Here is a 26,197-nt window from a genome sequence, read left to right as displayed (position 1 = left end):
CAGAAGGCCTTCTGGTGGATCATAACTCCTTTGACCCCATTCATCCCGAGCTGATTTCAAGGTCCAAGCAGGGCAGTAAGGAAAGAGGTGTTTCTACAGGTAAACAGGTCCTGAGCCTTTGGGGGCATTATATGTAAGAACTAGCACCTTGAATTATGCTCAGTGATGTATTGGCAGCCAGGGAATATCTTTCAGGACTAGTGTCTCATGGTCCCTTGCAGAAAGGCCCACCAGCACTATGGCCTGTTAAAAGGCATCCTGTAGCACTGAGGCCACTATACACCTGATCCTTCAGGTGAAATGCAACCCTCACCCCCACCTCTCCAGAACAGGCTGCCTTCCTTTTTCCTGGACTTAGGAACCACCTGCCACTTTTCCAGTGAAAAATTACTGACAGCTAAACAGTAAGACAAAAAGTGTAAAAAAAAGCCAGAACCACAAAGGCGGGCACCCCCAAACTCGGCCCTCCCAATGTTTTGGGACTACAATTCCCATCATCCCTGACCAGTGGTCCTGCTAGCTGGGGATGATGGAAGTTGTAGTCCCAAAACATCTGGAGGGCCGAGTTTAGGGATGCTTGCACAAAGGCATTGTACTGAGCCACGCCAGTGGTCCATTTATCTCAGTATTTTCTACACTGCCTGACATCAGCTCTTCAAGGTTTCAGGCAAAAGTGTTTTCCATCCCTACCTAGAGATGCTGGGATTGTGAACTGCAGGCAAAGCACATACTCTACCACTAAGGTGCGGAGCGTAAAAGAAAAGCCTCAAAATGTCAGTAGGCAATTATACACAAATCAAAAATAAAATAACAATAAGATGAAACAGCATCTAGACAGAATGGTAAAATACAATGTATACTAAAAGGCAGGGGGGAAAGTAACTTAAAAGCGTATGTCAAGTAAACACCACTTTTGGTTGCCATTTTCCCCACATTAATAGCCCATTATTTAGGAGAGCCATTTCTCTTTAATTTTAGCTCACTTTTTGAAAGAAGAGAACTCCCGCTGTTCAGTCCTGGTTTCTACATCTGCCGTGATTTTTAAAAAGGGGTCATCAGCACAGCACAGCAGGGCAAACTGCTGCAGCAAGGTTATTATCTTCCTCTGCACCTGAGTTCAAGTCTGTTATGGGGTTTGGTTACTGCACCATCTTCTTTGAATGGGAATTTACAGATTGATCCTATAATGGCTCAATTGCAGTTGCAATACTGTGTAGGTAAAGCTTGTGTCTACTAACCATCCATTCCCAGCTTTTGTGTTTGCGGTACTTCTGATGACATAGAAGGCATAGCAATTTAAGTCAGTATTTTATAAGCAGAAGCTGCTAGGATAATAGCAGCAATGACAAATTTTGTGGCACTTTAAAGTCTAGCTAATTTATTCCGACAAGTTTCCATGGACCAGAGCCTGCTCTGTCAGATGCAGGTTGAAAGTTGTTGGGATGGTGATAATATGGAGGATGTGAACAAATGGTGGTGGAAAAACAAGAATAATTAATGCCAATTGTAGTTCTTTTGCATCTGAAATTTTCTCTCTTCTTAACTGTGAAATTCAGTTAGCAAATTTTACTGTAATTTTTATGGTAGCATTTTCCTTCCTGGTTCTGAATTCTGTTACTAAACATTACTGAATTTATTGAACATTACTAAACCTTGCTGAATCCATTGAGTTGTGATGCTATACTTTTTCAATTTGCTGTATGTGTCTGAATTCAACTGTACTTAGTGCAAAAAAAAATTTAAAAATAAAATGCAATAGTTTCCCGATGCAATTACACGTTATACTGAAAAAGGTCGTTGTTCTTTTAAATTTTCTATAATTGTTCTCCATTTAGATACGCTTTTTGAAGAATGTTAAAAGAATTGCTTGTTTTTTTCTCCTAGGGTGAAAAAGGAGATAGCGGAGAGCAAGGAACAGATGGAACACCTGGAAGAGATGTGAGTTAATGTTTTACCTATCCTCAGTGATTTATTTTGTAACTGCTCTTTGTCTTCCTGTCAGCAGCAGTCACTGTGGTGAAACAGAGCCACCCTAACACTGGTGTTGCTACAACTTACCTGCACAGGGCTTGGTTAGGGGCAAAGGGTGATGGTGAGGTTGAGGCTGCATGGATACACTAATGGAGCTAATCCAGCACTCCTGCCAGTACATGCGCACAGTTCCGTTTTGCCGTTAACTTTTCTCCCGCCACATCCAGCTGGGCTGTGGTGACCGCGGTGTTGGGTTGGTGGCACTGCAGATCTGCCCAAGCATACTGGCTGCTACTGCTTACTGGGTATGAGCAGTTTGCTACACTGGACCAAACACTCAGAAGTGGGTGGGCATGCACAGAAAGTTAGTTATGGCTTCAGTTTATGTTGCGCCCAATGGCTTTTTTGTACACTCTGGCACTTGTCACAGTGTCCCGTTGTGCCAGAAGCGGTTTAGTCATGCTGGTCACATCACCTAGAAAGCTGCCTTTGGACAAACACCAGCTTCCTCGGCCTGAAGTGAAATGAGTCCCACACCCCATAGTCACCTTTGACTGGACTTAACCGCCCAGGGGTCATTTACCTTTACCTTACTTACCTGCGCCCAACACATCTGTTTAATCTCAGTGGGTTTTAGCCAATGGTGCCTTCCATTTGCAGAGGGACTTTTTATGTAGTAGAAGCCTCTGTTAATGGAAGGGGGGAGAGCGGTTTTTGCCTATTCCTTCCCCCTCTCCTATGGTGTCTGCAAATCTGCTCCAAAGGTTTGGAAAAACTCTCCAGAACAGCATGGGGGAGGTGATAGAGGCACCACAGTGGGGAGAAAATAATGAGCAAAAATGACTTTTCTGCCTCCTGTTCTGCTTGGTCAAACCCCCTTCTGCAAACGGATGAAGTCGTCCCGACTGACACTATTTATTTTCCTACCCATGCTTCTACAAATTTTTCATCTATCTAATGTGAAAGAACTGTTTCTTTCTGGAGCCATAAGCCTGAAACAGTGAAAGTCCATCCTCAATAGTTAACTTCCTTCCCATCATCAGATGGTTTGCACTTGCTGTCTTATTTAGTTAGTCTTATAAGGAACTACCGTAGGTTTGAATATAAAAACTGTCTGTTAACTCCCCATGCGCACCTTCCACTTTACCATTCAGCACACTGGAGACACACAGCACGTCAGCCAGGAACTACAATTTCAAATCCAGCCAACAGCATAAATATTGATTATGAATGCCATTCATGTTGCTATTCCCAGTTTGCTTGGCATCCAATCTATGTTGCCTTCCTAACTTTTAAAATAACATTTTTAATGTATGCACTATTTTCATATTTAACATAAACGGGAGATCTTTGGAGGATTGTGTCAATGCATTCTCCGCCGGGGCCAGTTATAGCACTCCCTGATATTCCTAACATTATTTTGTATACTGGGAGAAAGGAAGTGTGCCTGGGCTATTTTGACAGCAGTGAGAAGTGAAAACTACTGATGCTGAATAAACCCTGATGCACATTTTAAAAAATTATATACTCCCTTGCACACAGAAAATCACTCTCTTTCTGTGTATCTTCCCCCACTCCACACACCAATTGCACTTTTCCTGGCTCCCACCCTTGGATGAAAGAGTCAGACTCTGAGCTTGAAAAATCCCCAAACTTTATTGATAAAATCAGCACACAGTCTCAGCATCAACTCTCGGTACAGGGCACCTGGTTCAATGGCTCATAAGCAGAGTTCTTGAATACATGACTAGGCATAAGCAAAGATGCTCTGCTCTGAAAAAGAGTGTAGCAGTAACAGTTTGTTGCACGGTTCTTCTCCCAAGTAAGGAGACTGTGCTTGTGTTTAACCCTTGGATTGAGTACAGCTAGAAGGCTGGAGAGGCATTATTCTGGGTCACGCTGCCCTCTTAGGTATGATTCTCTTTTCCCACTAGAAACAAGGCTTATTTGTTGTGGTACTTGTATTGTATCTCACCAGACCCACACCATTGAGGGCCCATGTGGACCAGTGTAACTCTATCTGTTCTACATCCCCAGCTCTTTGGAGCTTTTGGAATCTTCTTGTAAGCTGAAATTAGAAAAGTGCACCTGAGATGTCGTTGTTTTATATATTCCCCCCTGTGGTTTTGTACTGAAGTGTTTCATATTAGTATTAGACTTGTTTTATTGTAAGCTGCTTTGAGGGATGTATGGTTGAAGAGCACACCCTAAATGTGAAGATAAATAACTTGGTTCAGTGACATATCATCTAAAGCTCCGGAGTCTGTGTTCTCATGACTGGGAGGGGGGCGACGGCAATCAAAATGCCGTTTTCAACAAGCCCCACTAGGGTGTCTCAATAGTAGCCTTGAACCCGTTACCTCCTTATGGAGCGAGGCCACACTTTTCAAAGTGTGGGCGACCATGTGTAGAGGACATTTGCCACAACCTACTACAATGTCCGCTATATACAGACCCAAGAAGTCAATTCATAAAACCCCTTTTCATGAAGGAAACAAATCTAACCAGGATGGAGGGGGTGAAATGGCTGCTGAGTGATGCTGATGTCTCTGTGACTTATAAAGTGGCTCGCTATGCCCTGGCAGCTAAGAAGAATAGGAAGAAAGAACCGGATGGGCTAGTGGTCAATCGCAAAGGGGACTCTGACATCTAATTTTCACATTTTATTTGAGAATTACTTTTCATTCTGTGTAATTTTGAACATGGTTTTACTTCATATGTAGCGACTACTGTGTGTATGTGTTTGTGTGTGTGTATTTTCCTTTCCTTTTTTCCTTCTTTGGATGTTGCCATGGCCTTTAGCTAGCGCAATAAAATCCATACACACATACACACCAAAAAAAACCCCTCCAAAGTAATAGAAGAAAACGCCACACAGGCCTTAACCCAAGAGCATATCCTGATTTCATTGATTTTCTTAGCAGTTGATTATATTCCTGTGCATGGAGAGGTGGTTTTGTTGTTGATTTTTTTGCTGTTTACTTTGCTTTTTTGCTATCATATTTTTAGTTCCCTTGGTACTAAAGCAGGCACATTTTTCTTAGAATGCCTTTCTGCATTGGTTAGTCTTTTCTCCATTTTCTTCACAAAATGAGCATTTTTCTTTCTTTTCACGATTAACAATGCTGTTTGTTTAATACACCTGTATAAGAATGAAAAGCTTTTGAAAGAACAGAAGAAAAACAGCAAGCATTTATGGAGCAATAAAAAGGTAATGGGTTAACAGGTTGTCACTCCAGGCTGTCTATCACCTTGTGTAGTGACTTCTCTAAAAACAGCTTATAGTCAGGAAACCAGCATAAGGTAGGGTTAAAAACAATATAATTTGAAAAGCAGGTCACAGGGCTGTGCTAACTGACATAATTACTTCCCCCTTGGAAATTCTAGCTGTCTTTACTTGGTATGCAACCTTTTTTGTATATTTTTTAAAAGTGCGTTCTTGTTAGGAAGGCCATTGAATCAATTAGCTTTAACACCAGTTTACCCAACCCTCCTCACAGCTGGTGTATTAAAAAAATAAATAGGTAAAGTTGTATGTTTATGGATGTCTTCATACTGTCACTTTGTGTCTGGGTACAATGTTGTGGCACACGTAGCACATCATTTGAGAAGGGTGCACATGAGTAAAGATAGCCATGGTTAACTACATGACTATTTAGAATACAGGAGAGCAGTGGCCAGGAAATGATTATACCCATGTGTTGAATGGAATTTTAAAGGGGGGAAGTGCTATTTTTAATTGTGTGCTCCATTCTCAATTAGTGCGCTACATGTCTGTTCTGTACTTTGAGCTCAAATATGAAATGTAGCATAATAATCTTACGTTTCCCTCTGTGCAGTTTCACATTTGGGAGCATGTACGTGCAGGCCCAAATGAGAGACGGTTCTAGATCTTAGACGGAAGCCAGAGTGCTAAAGTTCTTGAATGACTCAGATACATGCTATTTTCAGCAATGAGAATGTTCAGTTGGCACCCTAACTTGAACTTAAAAGGCCGCTGCCAGCAAGGGAACAGTCATAGATCACTAAGAGGCAATGGTAGCACCTCACCCTTTCAGCCACAACACTTGTCAGCTCCTAATGCTGGTATACTAATTCTACTAAAGCTACTATCGTTGCTGTGACCTTGATATCATGCCTGCTGTGTGCATGAGTGGAACCCACATTTCAACAGCATTGTGTTCTGCTGTGTCGCACCAAGCACAGATTTCACGATAGGGTATGTTCCTCACTATCACTTCCAGAACCTCAGATGTAAGTGCAGCATCAGTCAAACTGCAAATGGCTAAACTTTCTACACCTGTACAGTTCTAGCCTTTGGCACCAAGAGGACCTAACCACCTCAGCCTGGTTGTGGTGGTAAATGATGAGCTGTCAATTCTGACACAGCAGTGATGGAACGTTCCAACAGGGCTCAGAATGATCCATCATAGCAGGGCACATAAAATATCCCATCTAACCTGATACAGGTTCTTCTGCTTTATTGCAAACAACTATTGCTGATGGTAACCTTCCTAGGAGTCAAGTTCATGAGGCCTCTTCTATGTAGCCAGACTGTATCTATCAGTTCCTATCTTCCCATTTTCCCATCCGGGGGAAAGACTCCTGGGAGAAGATAGCTCTTTTCAAATAAGGGCAGATAAATGTTGGCCTGATTCAACCTCACCCATTTTGCAAATTAAGCAACAAAGTTCTAAATAGCATCATGCTATGTACATACCAGTTAGGAGTGAGTGAGGTTTGTGGATTTATTGCGCTTGTGGAATTATTAAGCAATAGCATATGTTTCCTTGTGTGTCTTTTTCTCAGTTCCATCTCTCCTGTAAATACAGCCACAGAAGTGATTTCTTTGATGGAAGATATTATTCCATTTGTGTTCTAAAGTTACCACCTAAACCAATTCCACTTTCAGACTATAGCAATTCAGAAACCTTAAACATTCATTCAGAAATCAGATTCTCATGATTTGCATTTATACCATTTCATGCACAGGCATTAATAAGCCATAGAGAAGCCTTCCTCTCACTTTCTTTTTCCTTTGCTTGGCCTGTCTCTTTTTGATAAATCAAAGACTACTTCAGATTTAACTCTTCTGTTGCTGGCATGCATAATAAAGGCCACATCAAAGCTAAATCAGAATTATTGACAACATCCACCATTTAATCCAAAGTGGATACTTAAATGCTCATATAGCTCTAAATGATCTTTCTTCCAGATGGTGAATTAATGTAATTTTTGCAGGAAGTGAAGTTGCACAAATACGAGTATTTTGAATACTGACTGATTTAATGTTTCTGTTCCCCCCAGAGCACAGATGTTGCTTATCATTTTAGTGCCACTTGCTTTCCTGTTACCGAAAAACAAGCTATAGTATTAGGAAACCTTGAAGGAGGAGGAAGGAGGACTTGGGGCCATGAATCATGATTCTCCTATAGAGTAACATGTATAACTTTTTTTTTCTGTGCCAATCTCAGCCACCTAAGCTGATACTACAGTGATTATATATTCATTCATTGTATTGTATTTATGTTTTTATTCTTCTAAAAACTATAATCTGCCAGACTAGCTGGAAATAAATTCCTGTGACCTATAGTATATTACATAATAATATATTTTACCACCAATACTACTACTGCTAACAATAATATTGTTGACATTAATTGAATAGAAATGTCATTAATTGATTAATTTAAAGATAAGTGTGCTTTATGGTGTCTTTAAATGTCATAATGTTTATATTATCAGAGCGAATTGTTTGTTGGATTGTCATGTTTCAAAATGAAATTATATTTTATTGTTATTGTAAGGTTGTATTGATTTGCATTTTTGATGTTCTGTTGTGAGCTGATTTGAAGATAAAAAAGGTAAAGGTGCCCCTGCCCGTACGGGCCAGTCTTGACAGACTCTAGGGTTGTGCGCCCATCTCACTCAAAGAGGCCAAGGGCCAGCGCTGTCCGAAGACACTTCCGGGTCACGTGGCCAGCGTGACATCGCTGCTCTGGCGAGCCAGAGCCGCACACGGAAACGCCGTTTACCTTCCCGCTAATAAGCGGTCCCTATTTATCTACTTGCACCCAGGGGTGCTTTCGAACTGCTAGGTTGGCAGGCGCTGGGACCGAACAGCGGGAGCGCACCCCGCCGCGGGGATTCGAACCGCCGACCTTTCGATCGGCAAGCCCTAGGCACTGAGGCTTTAACCCACAGTGCCACCCGCGTCCTGTTGAAGATATTTATGTAGAAAGGGGAAACACAAATTTTAGTAATAGTACTACTACATCTTATCACATTTCACATTGCATTTATAACCCTTGTTTCTTATCTGATCCCCAAATGTGAGAAGTCTATTCTCTGGTTCAAGATGTCTTTTAGTATGATGAGAAGACTATTCCTGTTAAACAGGCATGCTTTTGAATCTCTCCCACATTCTGGATGCTTCATGAAATGTCTTCTCTCCTCTAAATAACTGAAAATTTAGTGTGGGGTGCATTGGTTCCCCTTTGTTTCCATAAGCTAGTGTGTTGAAAGAAAGGAAAAAGTTACAAAAGTGAAAGGGGATGAGTTTTTCAGTGTTGCAAAATTCCCATATGCATTTCATAATTTATGTCAAGTAATTCATACAACCTGCTACAGCTCTTTGGTTCTTCTTTGATGCTTCACTGCTCTGGTTGCAATTTTAAAGAAGCCTCAAGGCTTTATTTTGCTGGCACATGCATTAATGTATTGCTGAAGTAATGGTACATTTATTTATTATAATTATTACTATTTTTTGCTTAATCCATAGGGTTTGAAAGGTGATCCCGGTGATCCTGGAGTGGCTGGTATAAAGGGAGAAAAGGTATTCATTCGTGTGTGGATACGCAAATGACTAAATCCTGATGATTTGCCAGAATATCCAGACAAGGCTTGTTTAATGAGGAAAATGGTCAAAAATCACTTTAGAACAATCACTGCTCATAAATTTAATATGCATATAATTACACTGTTCTGGTTTTTGATGCTGTTATTTCTGTATCACTAAGAGATTATTGAAAAACAAATAAACCTGTAATGGTTGCTCATTTGCTGTGCAGGGTCCCTGGTAATACACACATTGTAGGAGAGCACAAACTGCAATTTGTATTTCTTTGGAAAAATGCAGCCCCTCCATTTCTCTCCTTGCTTCTACTCATCTTCCCTGCAAGCAAGCAAATGCGTTGCAATGACAAGTATTATGTGTGCTAAGCCAAGCGTGTCTGCTTCACCTTTACATTACAGCATTTTATAAATAGTTTAATTATTTTGTAATTATCCCTCTTTAGGTATTGATCTGCCCTATTCATATTGCTGAGCCCGTTCACCTCCAGCACCCAGGAGTTGGGAATGGGTCACACCTGATTGGATCTAGTATTCATTTGTGTTCTGCTGATTGGATCTTGTATCCGTTTGTGTTCTGCATAGTAATGTGACACATCTGCACCACTCTCAGTTGTTTGGTCCTTTGCTCTCAGTTTGTAAAACAACTCCCCCCCCCCTTTTTCTCTCTATACATCAATGAATGCTTTGGTCATCTGACAAAATGGGCTCTGGTCCACAAAAGCTTATGCAATCCATTTATCTTCCCTCCCTCCATAAGAGTGATGGACGCCAACAAGGTGATCCCTTCCCCTCTACACACACATATTACATAGATCTCCCCCTGCTTCTTTTTGTTCTTTGGGGGATGTATACCTCCCTCTCCAGAGGGAAGTCATGCCTGTTAAAATGCACCAGAGTGCTTTAAATGTACAATGTGTGATGTCTCCGGGGCATTCTGCTTTTGTTCACGCATTCCCTTTTTTGCCGCGGTAGCAACACATTTTGGTACATATTCTTCCCCGTCCTCCTGATCCTCCGATGAACCTCTCTCTGGTCCTCAGCTCTTCACGCTGCTCCACTGATGCTCTGAGCTGACTGAATGGCATCGGCAGGCGCATACCTTACCTGGCCTTTGCTCTGTCCCCCAGGCTGCCGCCATGGCATTGACTGATTTAAACCAGGGCCAGGCGGGAGCCCTGCAGCCTCGGTGGCTAGCCCAGGAGACGGAGCAATGGCTATGCAGCTATGGCATGGCTCTGGAGGCTGGGGAGCCTGTGCCAAGTCGCAAAAGCTGCCCACTGATGCAACTGGTGAGCGGTCATTTTGGTACATATTCTTCCAATATATTGAGAGAGAGACCTCTGACCAGACACTGTCTGATAAGCAAAACAAAATAGCTGGTGTCATGTAATGGTTATGGAGTGTTGGAACTAATACGAAGCAGATCTAGTTCAAAACCTCACCCAGCTATGATGTTCACTTGGGTGACCTTGGTCAGCAATCATCTTTTATCCTAACCTACCTAAAAGAAATGGGGGAGAACTATGTAAGTTGAAGGAGCAGCTGAAGCTGTAAGCTTTGGGTTTCTTTCCTTTCAGAGATGGAATCCTGTACTCATCTTTCAAGTGTGCGTGTGTTCCTGTTTTTAAAAGATCAATAAAATATTTTTTAAAAGTGTAATTAAGTTTTTTTAGAGTGAAAAGATCACTGACTTTTGGTTTTTGCCTAATTTTATAGGGAGATATGGGACCTCCAGGACCAGCTGCCCTAAGTGTAAGTAGACAAGAGGCAAGAAGAGATTGTTCTCATGCATGTCAATGTTTATTTTTTGGGTTGCCTAATGCTGCGCTTGTCAGTAGATTGTTAATAAGATAGTTAAATGAGCTGCTCACTTCTTTTTCTGAAATAAAATATGCATCCTGTGATTTGTAACCTACTATTGCAATTATACCATTTTCAATCCTGAAATAGTATAAGGAAAAGCAGATATATTTAGTTGTGCACAGCATGTTTTCCCACCCATTTAAGAGCATACTTTGCTTTTCTTCTGAATGTGTGAAACAAAGCCATGCAAGCATTTTTTAACAATTTCTGCCATTTTGTTCATCACCTTGCAAATCTGGCAATGTCTTCAGTGGGACAACTGAAGGATTGTAGGTAGCAGTGAGGAATTTCTGGTTTTCTCTGTGTTTTGGAGTGAACCTACCCTTTTTGCTCACCCCTGACTCATTTATGGAACACAGATCTGTGGATTAAGCCATATAATCTATTAAACAACAAGGCAGTGGCGTAGCGTGGGTTGTCAGCACCCGGGGCAAGGCAAGTAATTTGCGCCCCCTAACCCGTGGATTTCCCCCCCTAACCCTAACCCCCAGATGTTGCGCCCGGTGCGGCCGGCGCCCCCTGCACCCCCCACGCTACGCCACTGCAACAAGGTGACCTGCAGACTTCCTCTTCCTTCCAACAACATTTTATAGGTGTTCAAAGCAGCTAATACCTCCTCTGCAGCCACACAGGGGGGAAATGTCTTTTAATACGCTCCCACAAAGTGGATGTAAGTCGTAATGTGCAGTCCCTTCCTGGGGAACTGTACAAAGGAAAAGGTTGCTGACTTGATGTACCTATGGAGGCAGTCCTCTTTCTTTTCATTCAATGTATTTGTAAGGCTATCAGGGACATGTATAGGAAAAGAAGGGTTGATAAGCTGTAGCACTTTCTCCCTAGTGGAAACTGATGCAAATAGCACCATATTTTCTTCCTACGGCAGCTGGGATTTGTAATCTTAGTCCCATGGGGAATAGGCACTTTGCCAGGAATCTGGAGCATCTTGGACCCCCCTCCCCTACTACCACATGTGAGTCACTGGGCCCTCAGGGTGTAAGGGAAGGGGGCAGCAGAGGTGTCAAAGATGGGCATTCAAGCATTCCCTGCTCAGTTTGAACTTACTTGCAAGGACTCAAGTAGGGATGCTCATTTCTGGTGCAACCTATTAGATTTCTCATGGCATCTCTAATTAAGCTGCAGTTTGTTCATCCACACCCATATCCAATTCAGAACTGCCCCGAAACATCTTTTTAGAACTCCAACTGCCTCTGTAGGGTAGCATGTTGGAAATGAAGAGAGAGAGCTGTGTGTCATCCATATACTAGCGTGGGGGTGATTATTACAACTACATTTAGAACATCCAGCAGGGGGGGAAATTATTCAGTGTCACATGGAAGGATCTGTCAATTTCAGTCCTTCAGTTTCTCATTTTTCTATTTTTACATTCAGTTCTCCAGGTTTCTGCAGTTTCTGTATTTTAACACATTATTGTCTGCGGTTTTGACAAACGCACATGTTTTTGGCAAGCAATTTATCCTCGTAAATGCATTTTTGTATGCAATTTTCACAAATATATTCATTTTATACACGTTTTCTCCCAACATCCTTTTTTATGAACATTGGTTGGAGAACTGCATTGCAGAAATTCTGATAAGTGGGATTTTTGAAGGATGGCTGTGCTCCACCTTTTGTTTCAGAATGTGCAAGTTTGATAAATTAAGCTTTAAATGTGAATGTAATCAAATTTGTCCCCTGTCCCTGCACTTGCAGTTGCCAGTTTGAATGAGCTTAGTTCAACCTTCACTTATAATCACAGCCAGGAAACTTTCATATGGAGTTAGCCTAGTACTCTTCCTTTTTAATGCTTAAGAAGCAGCATGTTACCTATACAGGATTTAGTTTAACACCCCAGTCACACATGTGTTTCTACACATTCTGTCAGCATCACTATATTACCAACGTTTTTGCATAACTGGCATATAAATCACCTGGGATTTCTGGATCAAGCCTACTATATATTTAACAAAAATGTGGATTTAGACCTCTTAATTATTTGGGGGTGTCAAGGGAAAAAAATAAGTTGAATTCATTTCCAATAAAATGTATTTTGAATTGGGCTACCAGAGATGCTGAATAATAATTACCTTTTATAATACATTATTTATACATTATAGTATGTTTTAAAAGCATTAATTTAAAACTTGAATTTTTAACCTCATCATATGAGCTAGATTATTCCCCCAACATTAAAGAGGATTTAACATCACAGCTCTAGGCATGTCTACTTGGGTGTAAGCCCCATTAAATCAAATGGAATGGCAGCCTAATTTACTGAGGACCCACATAAGTAATCATGTTCACATCTAAGATACTTAATGTGTATCACTAGGCCCATCCAGTGACTGAACACCAGAGATGACAGCATTATCTTCATAGTTTTGTCAAGGTGCTGAATAAGGCGAAGGAAGTCAGAGACTTTTATCCGAAATGACACAGTTGGCTAAGCTCCCCTCTCCTTTCTGGCATCGAGAGCTTAAGCCTGTGCATGTCATGTCACAAGAGTGACAGGTGAAGGAAGGTGGTACAGTGATCTCTCTTGTAAAGTATATGAAAACTATTCCTCTTGACATTTGATCCGTAGCTTTTAGTTCCCCAGGAAAATGAGCGTCCGTCTCTACGTTCCTGTGGGCCTATCCCTTTGCAGAGTTATAAAATACTCATCCAGATGGCACCAAATGTTTACACAGAAGCCAAGGGTTAAGTCAGTCACAAGCAGAAGTACCTAAGATTTGCTTACTAAACAGATACTTGGAATGCTGGCTCCGTACTCCTTGGGGCCTTGTCAAATGAAGCATCAGATAACATGTTCAGCGCAAAGCAAACAGAATGAGGAAGCTGGTCACTCAGGCCTGGACACGTTCTGTGGTCACTTTCAGATACAAATTCAGCAAACAAGTGACATACAGAGTACACATTGTATAAAGCTCTAAAGCTGCAGATTATACTGTTGTAGACAACAATGACTACCATTTTGCAACCAAAATGATCATGGGGCTGGAACGATTCCCTATCAACATGGTTGCAACATTTGGGACTTTTAACTTAGAACAAAAGATGAGTAAACAGGGACATGATAGAAGTGTATAAAGATCTTTCTGCACATAGCATTTATACCAGTATAATTGCTGTTTGATCCAATACAGTGGTACCTCGGGTTAAGAACTTAATTAGTTCTGGAGGTCCGTTCTTAACCTGAAACTGTTCTTAACCTGAAGCACCGCTTTAGCTAATGGGGCCTCCTGCTGCTGCTGTGCCGCCGCACGATTTCTGTTCTCATCCTGAAGCAAAGTTCTTAACCCGAGGTACTATTTCTGGGTTTGTGGAGTATGTAACCTGAAGCATGTGTAACCTGAAGCTTCTGTAACCCAAAGTACCACTGTAATTTAAAGAACAGAGTTGCAGCTGATTGTCTGCAACTTTGGTCACATGCTTCCAATGTTGGAGAATAAGAGCAGGGTTTTCCTTCACTCAACCACGGCAGGTTGTGCAGTACTGTGCTCTTGGATTTTTAGTCTTGTTTAATTTTATTTGCATGCAGTGGGAGTATCTTGTCAAGGTAAACCTGTCAAGAGAATCAGAATATGTTGCTGTCATTTTAGGCTATTTTTATCTGCCTTGCGCAGTTATGCAGGAAAGCTTGAGTAATATATATATATATATATATATATATATATATATATATATTGCCCCTGAGGAGATTTATCTTTTGGAAAACAACAACCCTGCAGACTCTGCAATTGACACAAAAGTGATATTATATTTTTCATTAGGATAATGATGTAAAATTATTCAGTTTATTTCCATTCCTAATGCACTTCATTGCAATGTAGCAATGCAACCCCCACCTCCCAAGACTTTAAATGATATAGTTAGGATGTTTCGCATAGTAAGCTCTTGTGTGTTAATAGTGCAATCTTTGAAACTGAAAGACCATGACCCCCCCTTAGAATAAAATAGATGTAAGTACCACTGCAAGCACAAAGAAAAAATGAGAATACTTAAAAGTTTAACTATTGATATCTTCCTGTTCTCTTATTTTCCTAAATGCATGGACTACTTCCTTCCTTGCATTTTCTTTCAATATCACCACAAGCCAGCCACATTACCTATGAGAAAATGCAGATCTCTATTATTATTATTATTATTATTATTATTATTATTATTATTTACTATTCACATTTCATTCTAAGGCCCTAACAATTTAAAATACAACATAAAAAAAAGTTTTAAAAACTTACAAAAAACGCAGTCACAAAAATAAGGTGGATTCTGAAAATTTACATCTCAGGTGTCAAAGGACTGAGCTGGTTCAATAGTTTGTGATTGTCCGACTGTGACCTGATCTACATATACAGGCAACTAAGGAAGCTCTGACACACCCTTGAGCACTAGGTTGTAGTCAACATTTGTTGAACTCAGAGTAGACCCATAGAAATCACTGAGGAAGCCTTAATTTTGATCCATGAATTTCAGTGGGTCTACTCTAACTTATTTAGGTACAACCCTTCATATTCACTCTGAAGCACTTAGTAGAACAATGAAAAGTAGAAAATCTGTTTGTTAGATTTGGTATAATATATTTTGTTTTCATTATACATAACACTTACAATGCATGCTGACTTTATCCAGTACTTTATTCCTCTGAACATGTTATACATACATTATCACATTATAAAGATGTCATTTAATTTTAGCTTGCATCTGTGTAATAACTAATAGTAGCAATTTTGGCCACAGTGGTTCAGAAAAGTCTTCATGACCTCAGCTTATTAACATTTCACATAAATGCAACAAAAGAAATACCTTGTGATTAATTAATAAGGTATGAAGAATATTCTTGGGTCTTTTGAGTCTGGCAGGAAGAATGGTTGTTTTTTTTAAAGGGGCAAGAGGGAACTCCTTGAAGTGATTAAATTTTATATGAAATGATTCACAGTATTAATTTAATCAAGCAATACCTTCCCTTTGAGGCATGTAATCTAGCAGTTTTAGTATCTCCCATATTCTTTTCAATTTTTATCACCTTCACCACTGAACATAATTTTCTTTATTCCTGTTCTAGAACATGGGAATAAATTCTAAAATTCAGAGAACAATAGCTGAGTTTAAATCAAGTCCCATGAAAATCATGGGGTGAGCTAGCCATGATTACTTTCTCATTCCATTGCAAAGGGATTTTATAAAACTATTGTATGAGTTTTAGGTGGAGACCCAAAGACATAGATTCAGGTTGCATGTCATAGTAAACCATAGTTAATGGCTTACCTTGAATGTGCTCCCATGTCCACCACTAGCTTCGGAAGGAATGAACTTGCAACCCCTGGTTTAGTGTTATGTCTGCACCAGGGTTTGTGGTTTGTTCCACTCCCAAGATACCATGATTTATAGCCAAGGTTTTGTTCTTGGGCTTACCGGTAATGTTTTGTTGGAATGAAACAAACTATGATTCTTGATTCAGATGTGGCCCCAAGCATTTCTGCTGCTTGGTGTCCAAACTCACTTATCAATCTCAACTCTCACTTCACTCATTGGCTAAAAACACTGGCAGATGGGAACAGACAGGCTAGGTTATTTCAGATAAATCGCTTAGAAGAGTACCTGCACATTTTGCTTCATAACTTCCTACAAGGGCTAGAGATTGTTATTTTTTAGTTGAATCAGAGTCTGGGATCCCTGCTGGGGGTACTGATTAAGGCTTCTGTGGGTGCCATAAAAAACAAAGCTTACACAGTTCCCATTTGAGTAAACATTATGAATTTAGGCTTTGCATGGACATAGGGTTTTTTCAGACAGTAAACTGAACAGGCATAGTGAGTGGGGCTTTCTGTTGTTCCTACTCCTCATGTCCATTCAGTGTATTCACACACTAAATGTCTGAAAATGCCAAGAGAGACAACTAAAAGTCATTTTGCCACTTGAATTCTGGGAAAAGATTGTTCTGAGCTGGCTTATGCGGAAGTTCCTAGGAGTACAAAGGAACTCTCTCTAGGGATCTGATGTGAAGTTGGCTATTTTACCGCCTCCTGTAACAGCTTCTGCTTGCCTCCATTATTCACTGCTTGCATATTTGAACACACTACAAATATATAATGCTAAGTTATTCAGAGGAAACAAAATCTTTTATCTCTGCCCTTTGACTTCTCACCATTTGTGAAAGAGGAGAGTGTATAAGAATAATGTCACTGTCTAGAAAACAAAATTTTAAAATTCCTTCCAGTAGCACCTTAAAAAGGTAAAGGGACCCCTGACCATTAGGTCCAGTCGTGGCCGACTCTGGGGTTGCGGCGCTCATCTCGCTTTATTGGCTGAGGGAGCTGGCGTACAGCTTCCGGGTCATGTGGCCAGCATGACTAAGCCGCTTCTGGCGAACCAGAGCAGCGCACGGAAATGCCGTTTACCTTCCCGCCAGAGCAGTACCTATTTATCTACTTGCACTTTGACATGCTTTCAAACTGCTAGGTTGGCAGGAGCTGGGACCAAGCAACAGGAGCTCACCCCATCATGGGGATTCGAACCGCCGACCTTCTAATCGGCAAGTCCTAGGCTCTGTGGTTTAACCCACAGCGCCACCTGCATCCCAGATATTCTTCAGATATCTGAAGAAGTGTGGATGCACACGAAAGCTCATACCAATAACAAACTTAGTTGGTCTCTAAGGTGCTACTGGAAGGATTTTTTTTATTTTGTTTTAACTACGGCAGACCAACATGGCTACCTACCTGTCTAGAAAACAGTGTGTGAAGCGATCAGACATTGAGGCTGCCATTTATTAGTAAAATAAGTTCATCATCATCCTTTGCAACATTTACAGTATTCCCTAGTGCATTGTCTTTCTAGACAGCGATGCTGTATCAGAACTGCAGCAATTTTGACCCAGCAGGCTTTTCCATTGCACGTGCAGCTTTCTACGTACCTTTTCACACATTTAACACTTTTCAGCTCTACCCATAAGTAGATATGACCAATATATGGATATTGGGCAAGGAGAGGTGGTTGATTAAACGTTAGTGAAGTCTTACTAAGATTTTGAATTCCATAGTACAACTAAGTAATATTAGTGAGAAACGTTCTAAACTATTTGTATTTACAGGGTGTGCCAGGAATAGAAGGTCCTCAGGGGCCACCTGGGAAAGAAGGCCAGAGGGTGAGTAGATTCATGAACAACTGGTTTATGCTTGCTTACGCAACAGGCTGTTCCTGAGCAGGAACTAAGATGCTTGTGTTGCAACAGCTGAATGAGAAGCCATATTTTGCTTTGTTGAACTTTGTAATGGCGACTGCAGAAATCTGTTGGGGTCAATCTGGTTATATTTTCTGTGAGGTACTGCCCTGAACCTTTCAAGCAGCATAGTATGGCACCTCCTCCTGGTGAGATGTTGCTCAGACGCTGACATTCTGTTTTCCCCATGCTTTAAAAAAATAAAATCCCTTCACTTTGCATGATATTTGCCACCAAGGCCTTCCTTGTTGAGGGAGCTTTCTGCTAACTGCCATTCCATCTCCCCTTTTCTAAAATAAAACCTTTTTGGGTTTCAGGAAACGGAAGGAGCTTGATATGGAGAGGCCCATCTAAGTCGAGCATGGGTACTTATAACTTGAGTACCTCCGCTCCAAATAATTGTTGACAGGGTTCCATTTTGAATTCCCATGGGCAAGTCAGGATATATATATATGGGGGGGTGGCAGGGGGAGGTTAGAACATCTTGACAGCAGATGTAATAAATGTTTATACAATAAGTTTGGAGCCTGTTGCTTCATACACATTCATTTCTCACAGAATTAGCCCCTGAAAGGGGCTCAGATCACAACCTTATTCATTCTCTCAAGGAAACCTAGTGAACTGTTGTATGGAAGGGGTTGGGGACTCTGTAGCAGTGAATTGACACTGACCTCTCTGAAGTGCAATTTCCAGGCTTCTCTGGGGGGAAACTATAATAGCAACACTGGTGTAAGAGTCATATAAGTTTATGGTGCAGATATTCTCAAACCATGTGGGACATGCTGTGCCAGCTGTTCTTAATACGTTCAGAGGCATATCATACACACATAACCATATGGTGCACATGTAAGCTAAGAATTCTGTTTAGCAACATATCTGCGGGTCTAATTATTATGTGTAATCTGGAGAAGTCTGAAGAAAGAGGAGGTAGCATTTGCAGGTGAACACAACAAGATAACCTGTGATGAAAAGCCATCAATAAATTAAAAAGGGTTTTACAAAATGCAAAATCTAAATGTAAGCTAAACAAATGTCACTTTCCAAAAAAAGATTCCTGCTCAGATGTCAGGGTCAAGGAAGAGTCTCTCCTAATTAATAATTTTCTGGTTATGATTGGAATAATTTTCTCTGTCCCATCTGGTCTGGTCTAAATGTGTAGAACTAAAAGTCTGTGGGAGTAAAGAGTGTACATTTTCTTAGAGAACCTTTTGGCCTCCTCACACTTTTGACACATTTATCTTAAAATAAAATACAAAATAAAGAAATGTGGGTGATTAAACCTCAGTGATTTGCAAACAAAATTACGGTTAGAAGAATAATAAATCATTTAATGTTTCTTATAAAGATCAAGAGGCTTTCTGCTAGTAAGAACTTCTTCAACAGTAAATGAAATGATATCATCAAATATAAAAAGAACTGAAATAGTAGAGAATGAGAAAACAAGCGGCGTGTGACAAACATTCATGTTGGGCAGCTTAGCAAAGGTAACCCCTACCTGTTTATATAGCTGCCTTCTCCTACTTGGTGCCCTCCAGTTGGTGGACTAAACTGCCATTATCCTGGACCATTGGCCATGCTGACTAGGTCTGATGGGAGTTGTAGTCCAAAAGAAGGACTTCAGGTTGGGGAGGGCTGCTCTACATTTTTGTGTGTTTCAGAACTATTGAGCTCTGAGTATACGGAAACAGGTTTATTTAGTCTCTTCTTGGAGCATTAGGAGACATGGGAGGTATCTTCAAGCAAGGTACTTCCATGTGCTCTCGGTGGGTGCATGAAAGGAATGTAAAATGCAGGTGCTTGAACATTTGAATTAGCTCTTGGAAGTACCACTGAGAACCAGACACTAACATTAGTCACCCAAATACGGACTTTCAAAGCCTGCATTTGATACTAATGCATGTGAATCTGTCCTTGATCTGCAACAGTTGCTTGTATTAAATTAGGGTGTTGATCCACATGTTCCTTAATTCCTACTGTTATGTTACATTTATGGCATTCATTCGATTCCAGATTCCATAACTGGCCCTAGCAAAAATTATAGGAAGAGTATCAGTACATTGCCTCAGAAATTTATAAACAGCTTGTTCTTAAATAACCCATTCAAATGTTCAATCACTGATGTACAGGACTTGTCAATTGATGGTACTACATAGCATTTTGTGTGGGATCCAGGCTGCTATTTCTTTTTCCCATTTGTGTCTCCATTAATGAGCACTGACATTTCGTAAAACGTTTCATTAACCAAAGCCATACCTCATTATTATTTGGGATGTGGAAGAGGAGAGTTAAAGAAAATTGTTCAATGTAAATTCCTTACCAGATTATTAAGAACTTTTGGTTTCCTTGGTATAATGCTGATGGGTGATGATTCTGATTTAAATAATAATAATTAAAAAAAACAGTCAGTGAAGGAAGCTTATAATTGCATAGCTCTTTTCAATTTTCTGAGTTATCTATTGATTAAAGACTGTTAGGTGCATTGATCATTACCCTGAGAGTTGTAAAATGTCTTAAAAGATGCTAAAATGAGAGGTCAAAGTTTAGCTCTACATTAGGTAACAGGGATCTTAAATCTGGTCACATAGTTTATGCCGGTCAATCACAGGCACAGCCTCCCTTCCCCCAAACCAAATTAGCTGGCCTTGCACTAGGAAAGAGTGCTTGCTATAAAACTAGGAGTGAGTTCTTCATTTATAGAACAAGATGGAGAACAGTCATTTGCTTTGTGGTAGCTTTGAAGATGTGCCTTGAAGAAAGATGCTGTAATGACTCCACAAGGCATGTTGTGAAGCTGCAAATGATCCATTTAAGGCCTCTGCTACAAGAAACATGCTTGTAAAACCCTCACCCACTAGAAATCATATACATGGAAAAAGAAAAATGCCAGAAAAGAGAAAGCCTTTCAGATTTTAGCTAAGAGCACTGCGTATATTCTCTTCCACCATTGACTAGATTTTTTCGTTATTATATTTCCTTTATTCTGTAGCATTTAGGTAGCTGATGCTTTTGATATAATACATTTATTCTGGTGCATGCAGACGTTACCATAGAAACAAAAGTTACAAAATGCAGAATTTAAGCATTACTGGTTTTGAAGATTGCTACAGATTGAGTAATTTAGAAGTGTTGCCTCCTAGGACTTGTGTCCAGTCCAGTGCTGCCACTATGCAAGTGGAACAGGCTTCCACTTGTGTTACAGGACTCCCTTCCTTTCCTGCCCCCTGTAGTCACCACCCGCTTTATCCTCTGGAATAGCACTAGGTGTTGTGGATTCTCTATTCACTTCTATTACTCTCCTTAGGCTCTTTCTCCTGAGCTGAGTGGCAAGCTAAGGACTCATTAACACTTGCTATGACAAATATTAAGAGATTTTTCTAGAGTTCGCTCCTTGGGCCACCTCATTTGTGCATGGGCCAAGACACAGAAAATGGGAAAACCCTGCCCAAATCACAGTTCATTCGAGGAAGAGGGGGCTAGAGACACCCTTAGCCTACATTTTAGAAGCAAAGTAGATGAAAGAGGCCTGACTAGGGTCTCCTGGAACTTCTCTTTTTCTTCACATCACTGTGCTGAGATAGGTGATGAATTAGATAAGGACCATGGCATGGGGAATAGGGTTAATCCTTTCCCACTGTGCCATTTTTCTTATGCCCCCTGAAGTACTTGTGTGGAAAGTGGTCTGGAGGGAAACAGTTAAAATTTCTCCCCAGCACCATGGTCCTGCCTGACCCAGTTTGGAGGGCACATGGTTCTTTTGACAAAAAAAGAAATGAAAAAGGTAAGCATCAGGCTCTCCAGTCAAGGATTTCCCACATGTTTTCTGTTTTGTTCTTTAGCTTGTGTCACAGGGCAAAGCAAGTCTTGCCAGACATTTCATGCTTGTCCAAATCAAAATATAGCCTTGGTTAAGAATGACCAAAAATTGTGAGGGGGAACGAGAAGGTTGCCCGTTGAACTCTATTCAGAGCATCTACGTTAAAATACAAATCAACTCAGAAAGCACAAAAACGGCAAAATGGGGCAAATAATGTTTGTATTAACAAGTTAATACACACATACGTGCTCCTCTTCCTGCCATTAGATCTATGTCATTCATTAATATGGTTATATGTGGCTTTGACCTATAGTGGGTTTTTTTGTTCTGAACAAGAACATCATCTGTGCCACTTTCATTTTTGCTATGACATCTCCAGTAAACCACATGAAAGACCATTCCTTTTTATTCGAACTTCAAGCCATGTGAAAGTGTTATTGCACTGGACCGTCAAACCACATTGCAGCTGTTCATATTCACTTAGACACAGTTGAAATAAAGCTCAGAATGTTCTGGCCCAAATCAACCAGAAATTCTTAAAACGTTTTCAAGTGCGAGTACTGCTGCAAGCCGAGGAGCTTTACTGAATCCATTTGGTAGAGCCACGTTATTGAAAAGGCCTGCTGTCTCCAACCCACTTAAGCACTCACCCTGAAAAGCTTTTCCTGGGGGTTGGAGAACCCTCTGGAACAGAATGGGATATGATGCAGAGCGCTACCATGAGCATGGAGAGGGGGTCACCCAAAATGTTGTGTTTTATCATCACATCTGGTTTGGTTCTGAGATAACAAAGTCACACATCTAAAGGGTTTGCATGTTTGTAGTCCCATGGACTGCAAGAAGATCAAACCTATCCATTCTGGAGGAAATCAGCCCTGAGTGCTCACTGAAAGGACAGATCCTGAAGCTGAATCTCCAATACTTTGGCCATCTCATGAGAAGAGAAGACTACCTGGAAAAGACCCTTATGCTGGGAAAGATTGAGGGCACAAGGAGAAGGGGACGATAGAGGACGAGATGGTTGGACAGTGTTATAGAAGCTACCAACATGAATTTGACGAAACTCCAGGAAGCGGTGGAAGACAGGAGTGCCTGGCATGCTCTGGTCCATGGGGTCACAAAGAGTCGGACACAACAAAACAACAACAGCAGCATTCTCTAATTCATAGAATTGGCAAGCAATCTGCCAGCTATCAGAAGCTGGAGGAGGGAAAAGGAAGTTTATAATTTTTCCATCGGCAAAATTCAGTTCTTCATTATGATCTGTTTTTCACTGGAAAGGCAGGGCATAAGACTTTTGCATTCAGTTTAGGAATTCTACACACACTTAAATCTCATTGACCATATGCAAACATTTTACAATCTGGAAAAACAAAACAAAACAGCAATATGGACAGGAAACTGAATGCTGTAGATAGAAAGATACACATACCCATCTGGATGCAGATTTTGCATGATATGGGATATATTAAGAAGCTGTTTGTTTCCTGGATGGATCTGTGATTCATTGTTTCTGAAGGCTAATGAGGGCTTTTAGTGTATCTTTCCAGCCCTTGCTCATTCATCTGAAATTGAATCAAGGTAGCATAGGGATGAAAGACTTCTAGCCCTTCTAGCAAGAGATTGCTGCTGCTATCCTTCCCACCCCAAAATTGCTTCCACTTAATGAGAGAGAAAAAGGCTAATTCACATTTCTTGCTGTTAATGTAAGCTGAATGAGATGTTTCTTCTCCTGGCATATAATCGTGGGTGAGCAGGGAGAGAGAAGGATCATATGGTCTCTTGAGAGAAGAAGGCTGAATGTTTTAAAATAGTGGTTATAACAAGAGAGAACAAACCCATTCCTGTTTCACAAATATTCAGAGCTGTCATTTAACCGGCATAGTGTTTTTTAACCACTAAACCACCATATGCACACATTTGCCATAACTCCAGTTAGCTAAGTACTACAGACTCCCTGCTTTTCAAAAGTCAAGCCATGGATCCTCCGCTTTTGGAAATTTTTCATATCTCTAGGGTAGTTTTTGTTATGGGGTGCCAAGGACCCCCTGGGTGGGTTACGTGGACCACCTGGGGTCTGCGAGCCACCCTTTGGGAACCGCCAATGTATACAATTGGATGTTCTGTGAATGGTTTTATTTTCATTTATTTATTAAATTTGATGATGCCAAATATTTGCTGAAATCACAGTGATCCATAGGTTGAGAGGAAGAGCAGGGGGCTGGATTCAGTCCTTTCCCTTCCCCTGCCACACACGTGATAGACAGGGCTCTAGATGTTTTAACCAAGGCAATACACAACGTTGCCAGTGTGTGTGTGTAACTATTTATAAGCAGTTAGGCGCAACTGTAATCGCCATAGGAACAGATTAGGAGAAAACAAATGGGACCTTGCAACAAAACATTTGTTTTCTCCTATTCTGTTTCTATTGATGGACATTGACATTCAAATGGTGTGTGTGCACCGCATCATGTGATCAATTATGCAAGGCGGAGCTTGCCTCCCCCCCCCCCCCCCAATATTTTATTCAAGTTGACACCCCTGTATTTGTGTGTCTCTTCCTTCTGCCTCCTTTTCTGGCGATTCCATTCTTCTTTCCAGTCACTTATCAGTTCTCTGTGGTGGTGCTGTTTGGCTACATATGCAGGAAAATGCAACGGCTTAAATAGGAAATAGAGGGAATGATAGTAATGGAGTATGTTTCGGAAGGCTCATGGCTGACTGGCACAAGGTGTTTTGGCATCCTGTTTACTACGATGTCCACTCTAACTTTGTGTATGACATCTTAGAGGGGAAAAGGTTTAAGGGTTTGCGAGGGTATAATGTTTTTCTGTGGTAATTAGCACCTGAGTCACAGTTGTGCATGTCAATCAAAGTCCCATTTTCTTTGGCTTAATGCTTTCCCTGCTACTTTGTTTAGACTGCTCCCATTTAAAGTGTCACTCTAAAGTCAATACACACTAAGTGACAGACAGACAGACGGACAGACACAGGAAACTACTTTTAAGGTGGCCATTAGCATTTGATTTTCACGCTATGGTCGCACAAGTTCATTCTAATTGTAATATGTTTAAAAACTGTTTAAGATTTAGAGTATCATATTTCAGGGTCTACATCTCTTTTGTTTCCTTATTTAAATTGTAAGTTTTTGTAAGTTGGACTAGAGAAAACTGGGTTCAGATTCCAAATAATCTGGTTGCATGGAACAGCTTTCCCATTGACTTCTGTGGCAGTATCATGGAAGCTTAGACACGCGGGCGGCCCTATGTCCACATTGTAGCACACAAGGCTTTTGGATTAGAACCAAAGATTCAAATAACTGCAAGTCAGCATCCTGCTCTCACAGCAGCCAGCTAGATGCCTGTGGGAAGCTACAAACGGGGCCTGATCAATCTTCCTGCATTTTCCAGCTACTGCTATTCAGAAACATACTTCCTCTGACAGTGGAGATAGAGCATATCTGGTTAGTAGCCACTGATAGCATTATCTTCCACAAATTGGTTTAATCTTCTTTAAAAGCCATCCAGGGTAGTGGCCTTTGCTCCCTCTTGTGGAAGCAAATTCCATGGTTCAACTATGCTTGTTGGGGGGGGAGGTGTACTTCCATCAGTCCTGAATCTTCATTGGATGTCCATGAATTGGATGTCCATGTTATAAAAGAGGGAGGGAAACTTTTTTTTTTTAGGTAGGCACTGGTGACTTCAGGAAGGGGCTACTGCAAGTGGGGCTTCCTTTTGTGCTTGATCCAGAAGCTCAGTTAGTGCAGACTGTTGCAGCCTAATCAGAGATCTGCATTGGTTGCCCATTCGCAACTGGGACAAGATCATTTTGTTGTTTTTTTTAAAAAAATAATTTTTATTGGTTTTTACACATATTTTCCAACATAACATCCTTTTAAACATCATTTCGAAAATTTTGGCTATGACAGCCTAAGACGTCCTTCAACCTCAACTGATGGTTTTCTAAAGTATTTCTAGTTATGCATTTTGTTACTATAATTATTGCTATAAACTCCAATTTCCAATACATCTGTTCTTAATTCTTTTCACAATAATTTATAAATTACTCCTTACAAAACATCTTTGAACCCTACAAGCGATGTCAATTGATTACAATCGCTTTCCAGATATATTGAAAACTTCTTTCATTCCTTTAGGAAAGTCTGGTCCTGCTGGCTCTGAATTTTCCCTGTTAGTCTTGCCATCTCAGCATAGTTCATCAGTTTCTCTTGCCACTCTTCTTTTGTTGGTATTTCTTCTTGCTTCCATCTTTGGGCTAATAGTATCCGGGACAAGATCACTTTGACTCATGTATGCCTACACAGCTGCTTCAATTTGTGGAACTAGCACAGTTACAGGTGTCAAATGATACTCTTTCCGCACTTGTAAGAAATATTTTAGTGTGGCAGCACCTGTACTTTGGGGCTCGCTGCCTATTGACATCATGCAAACCTTTGCTGTATTCTTTTCAGGGCC

The 26,197-nt window shown here is 40.8% G+C and overlaps 1 protein-coding gene across 6 annotated transcripts in view; it reads left to right on the top strand.

Annotated features, from left to right (window-relative positions):
* The window catches only part of COL19A1 (collagen type XIX alpha 1 chain), a 178,937-nt gene that overhangs the window by 86,653 nt on the left and 66,087 nt on the right, over nt 1-26,197 (top strand). For all 6 annotated transcript variants that reach the window (XM_083431524.1, XM_083431520.1, XM_083431522.1 and 3 more), the window contains exons 13-16: nt 1,885-1,938; nt 8,753-8,806; nt 10,543-10,578; nt 17,780-17,833. In XM_083431524.1, coding sequence (XP_083287650.1) covers nt 1,885-1,938; nt 8,753-8,806; nt 10,543-10,578; nt 17,780-17,833 — 198 coding nt within the window. The remainder of the gene's footprint in view (nt 1-1,884; nt 1,939-8,752; nt 8,807-10,542; nt 10,579-17,779; nt 17,834-26,197) is intronic.

The sequence above is a fragment of the Podarcis tiliguerta genome (assembly GCF_965153285.1).
Source record: "Podarcis tiliguerta genome assembly, chromosome: 3".
Classification (NCBI taxonomy): Eukaryota; Metazoa; Chordata; class Lepidosauria; order Squamata; family Lacertidae; genus Podarcis; species Podarcis tiliguerta.
The sequence above is the reverse complement of the archived record's forward strand: the minus strand, read 5'-3'. Positions and strand labels throughout refer to the sequence as shown.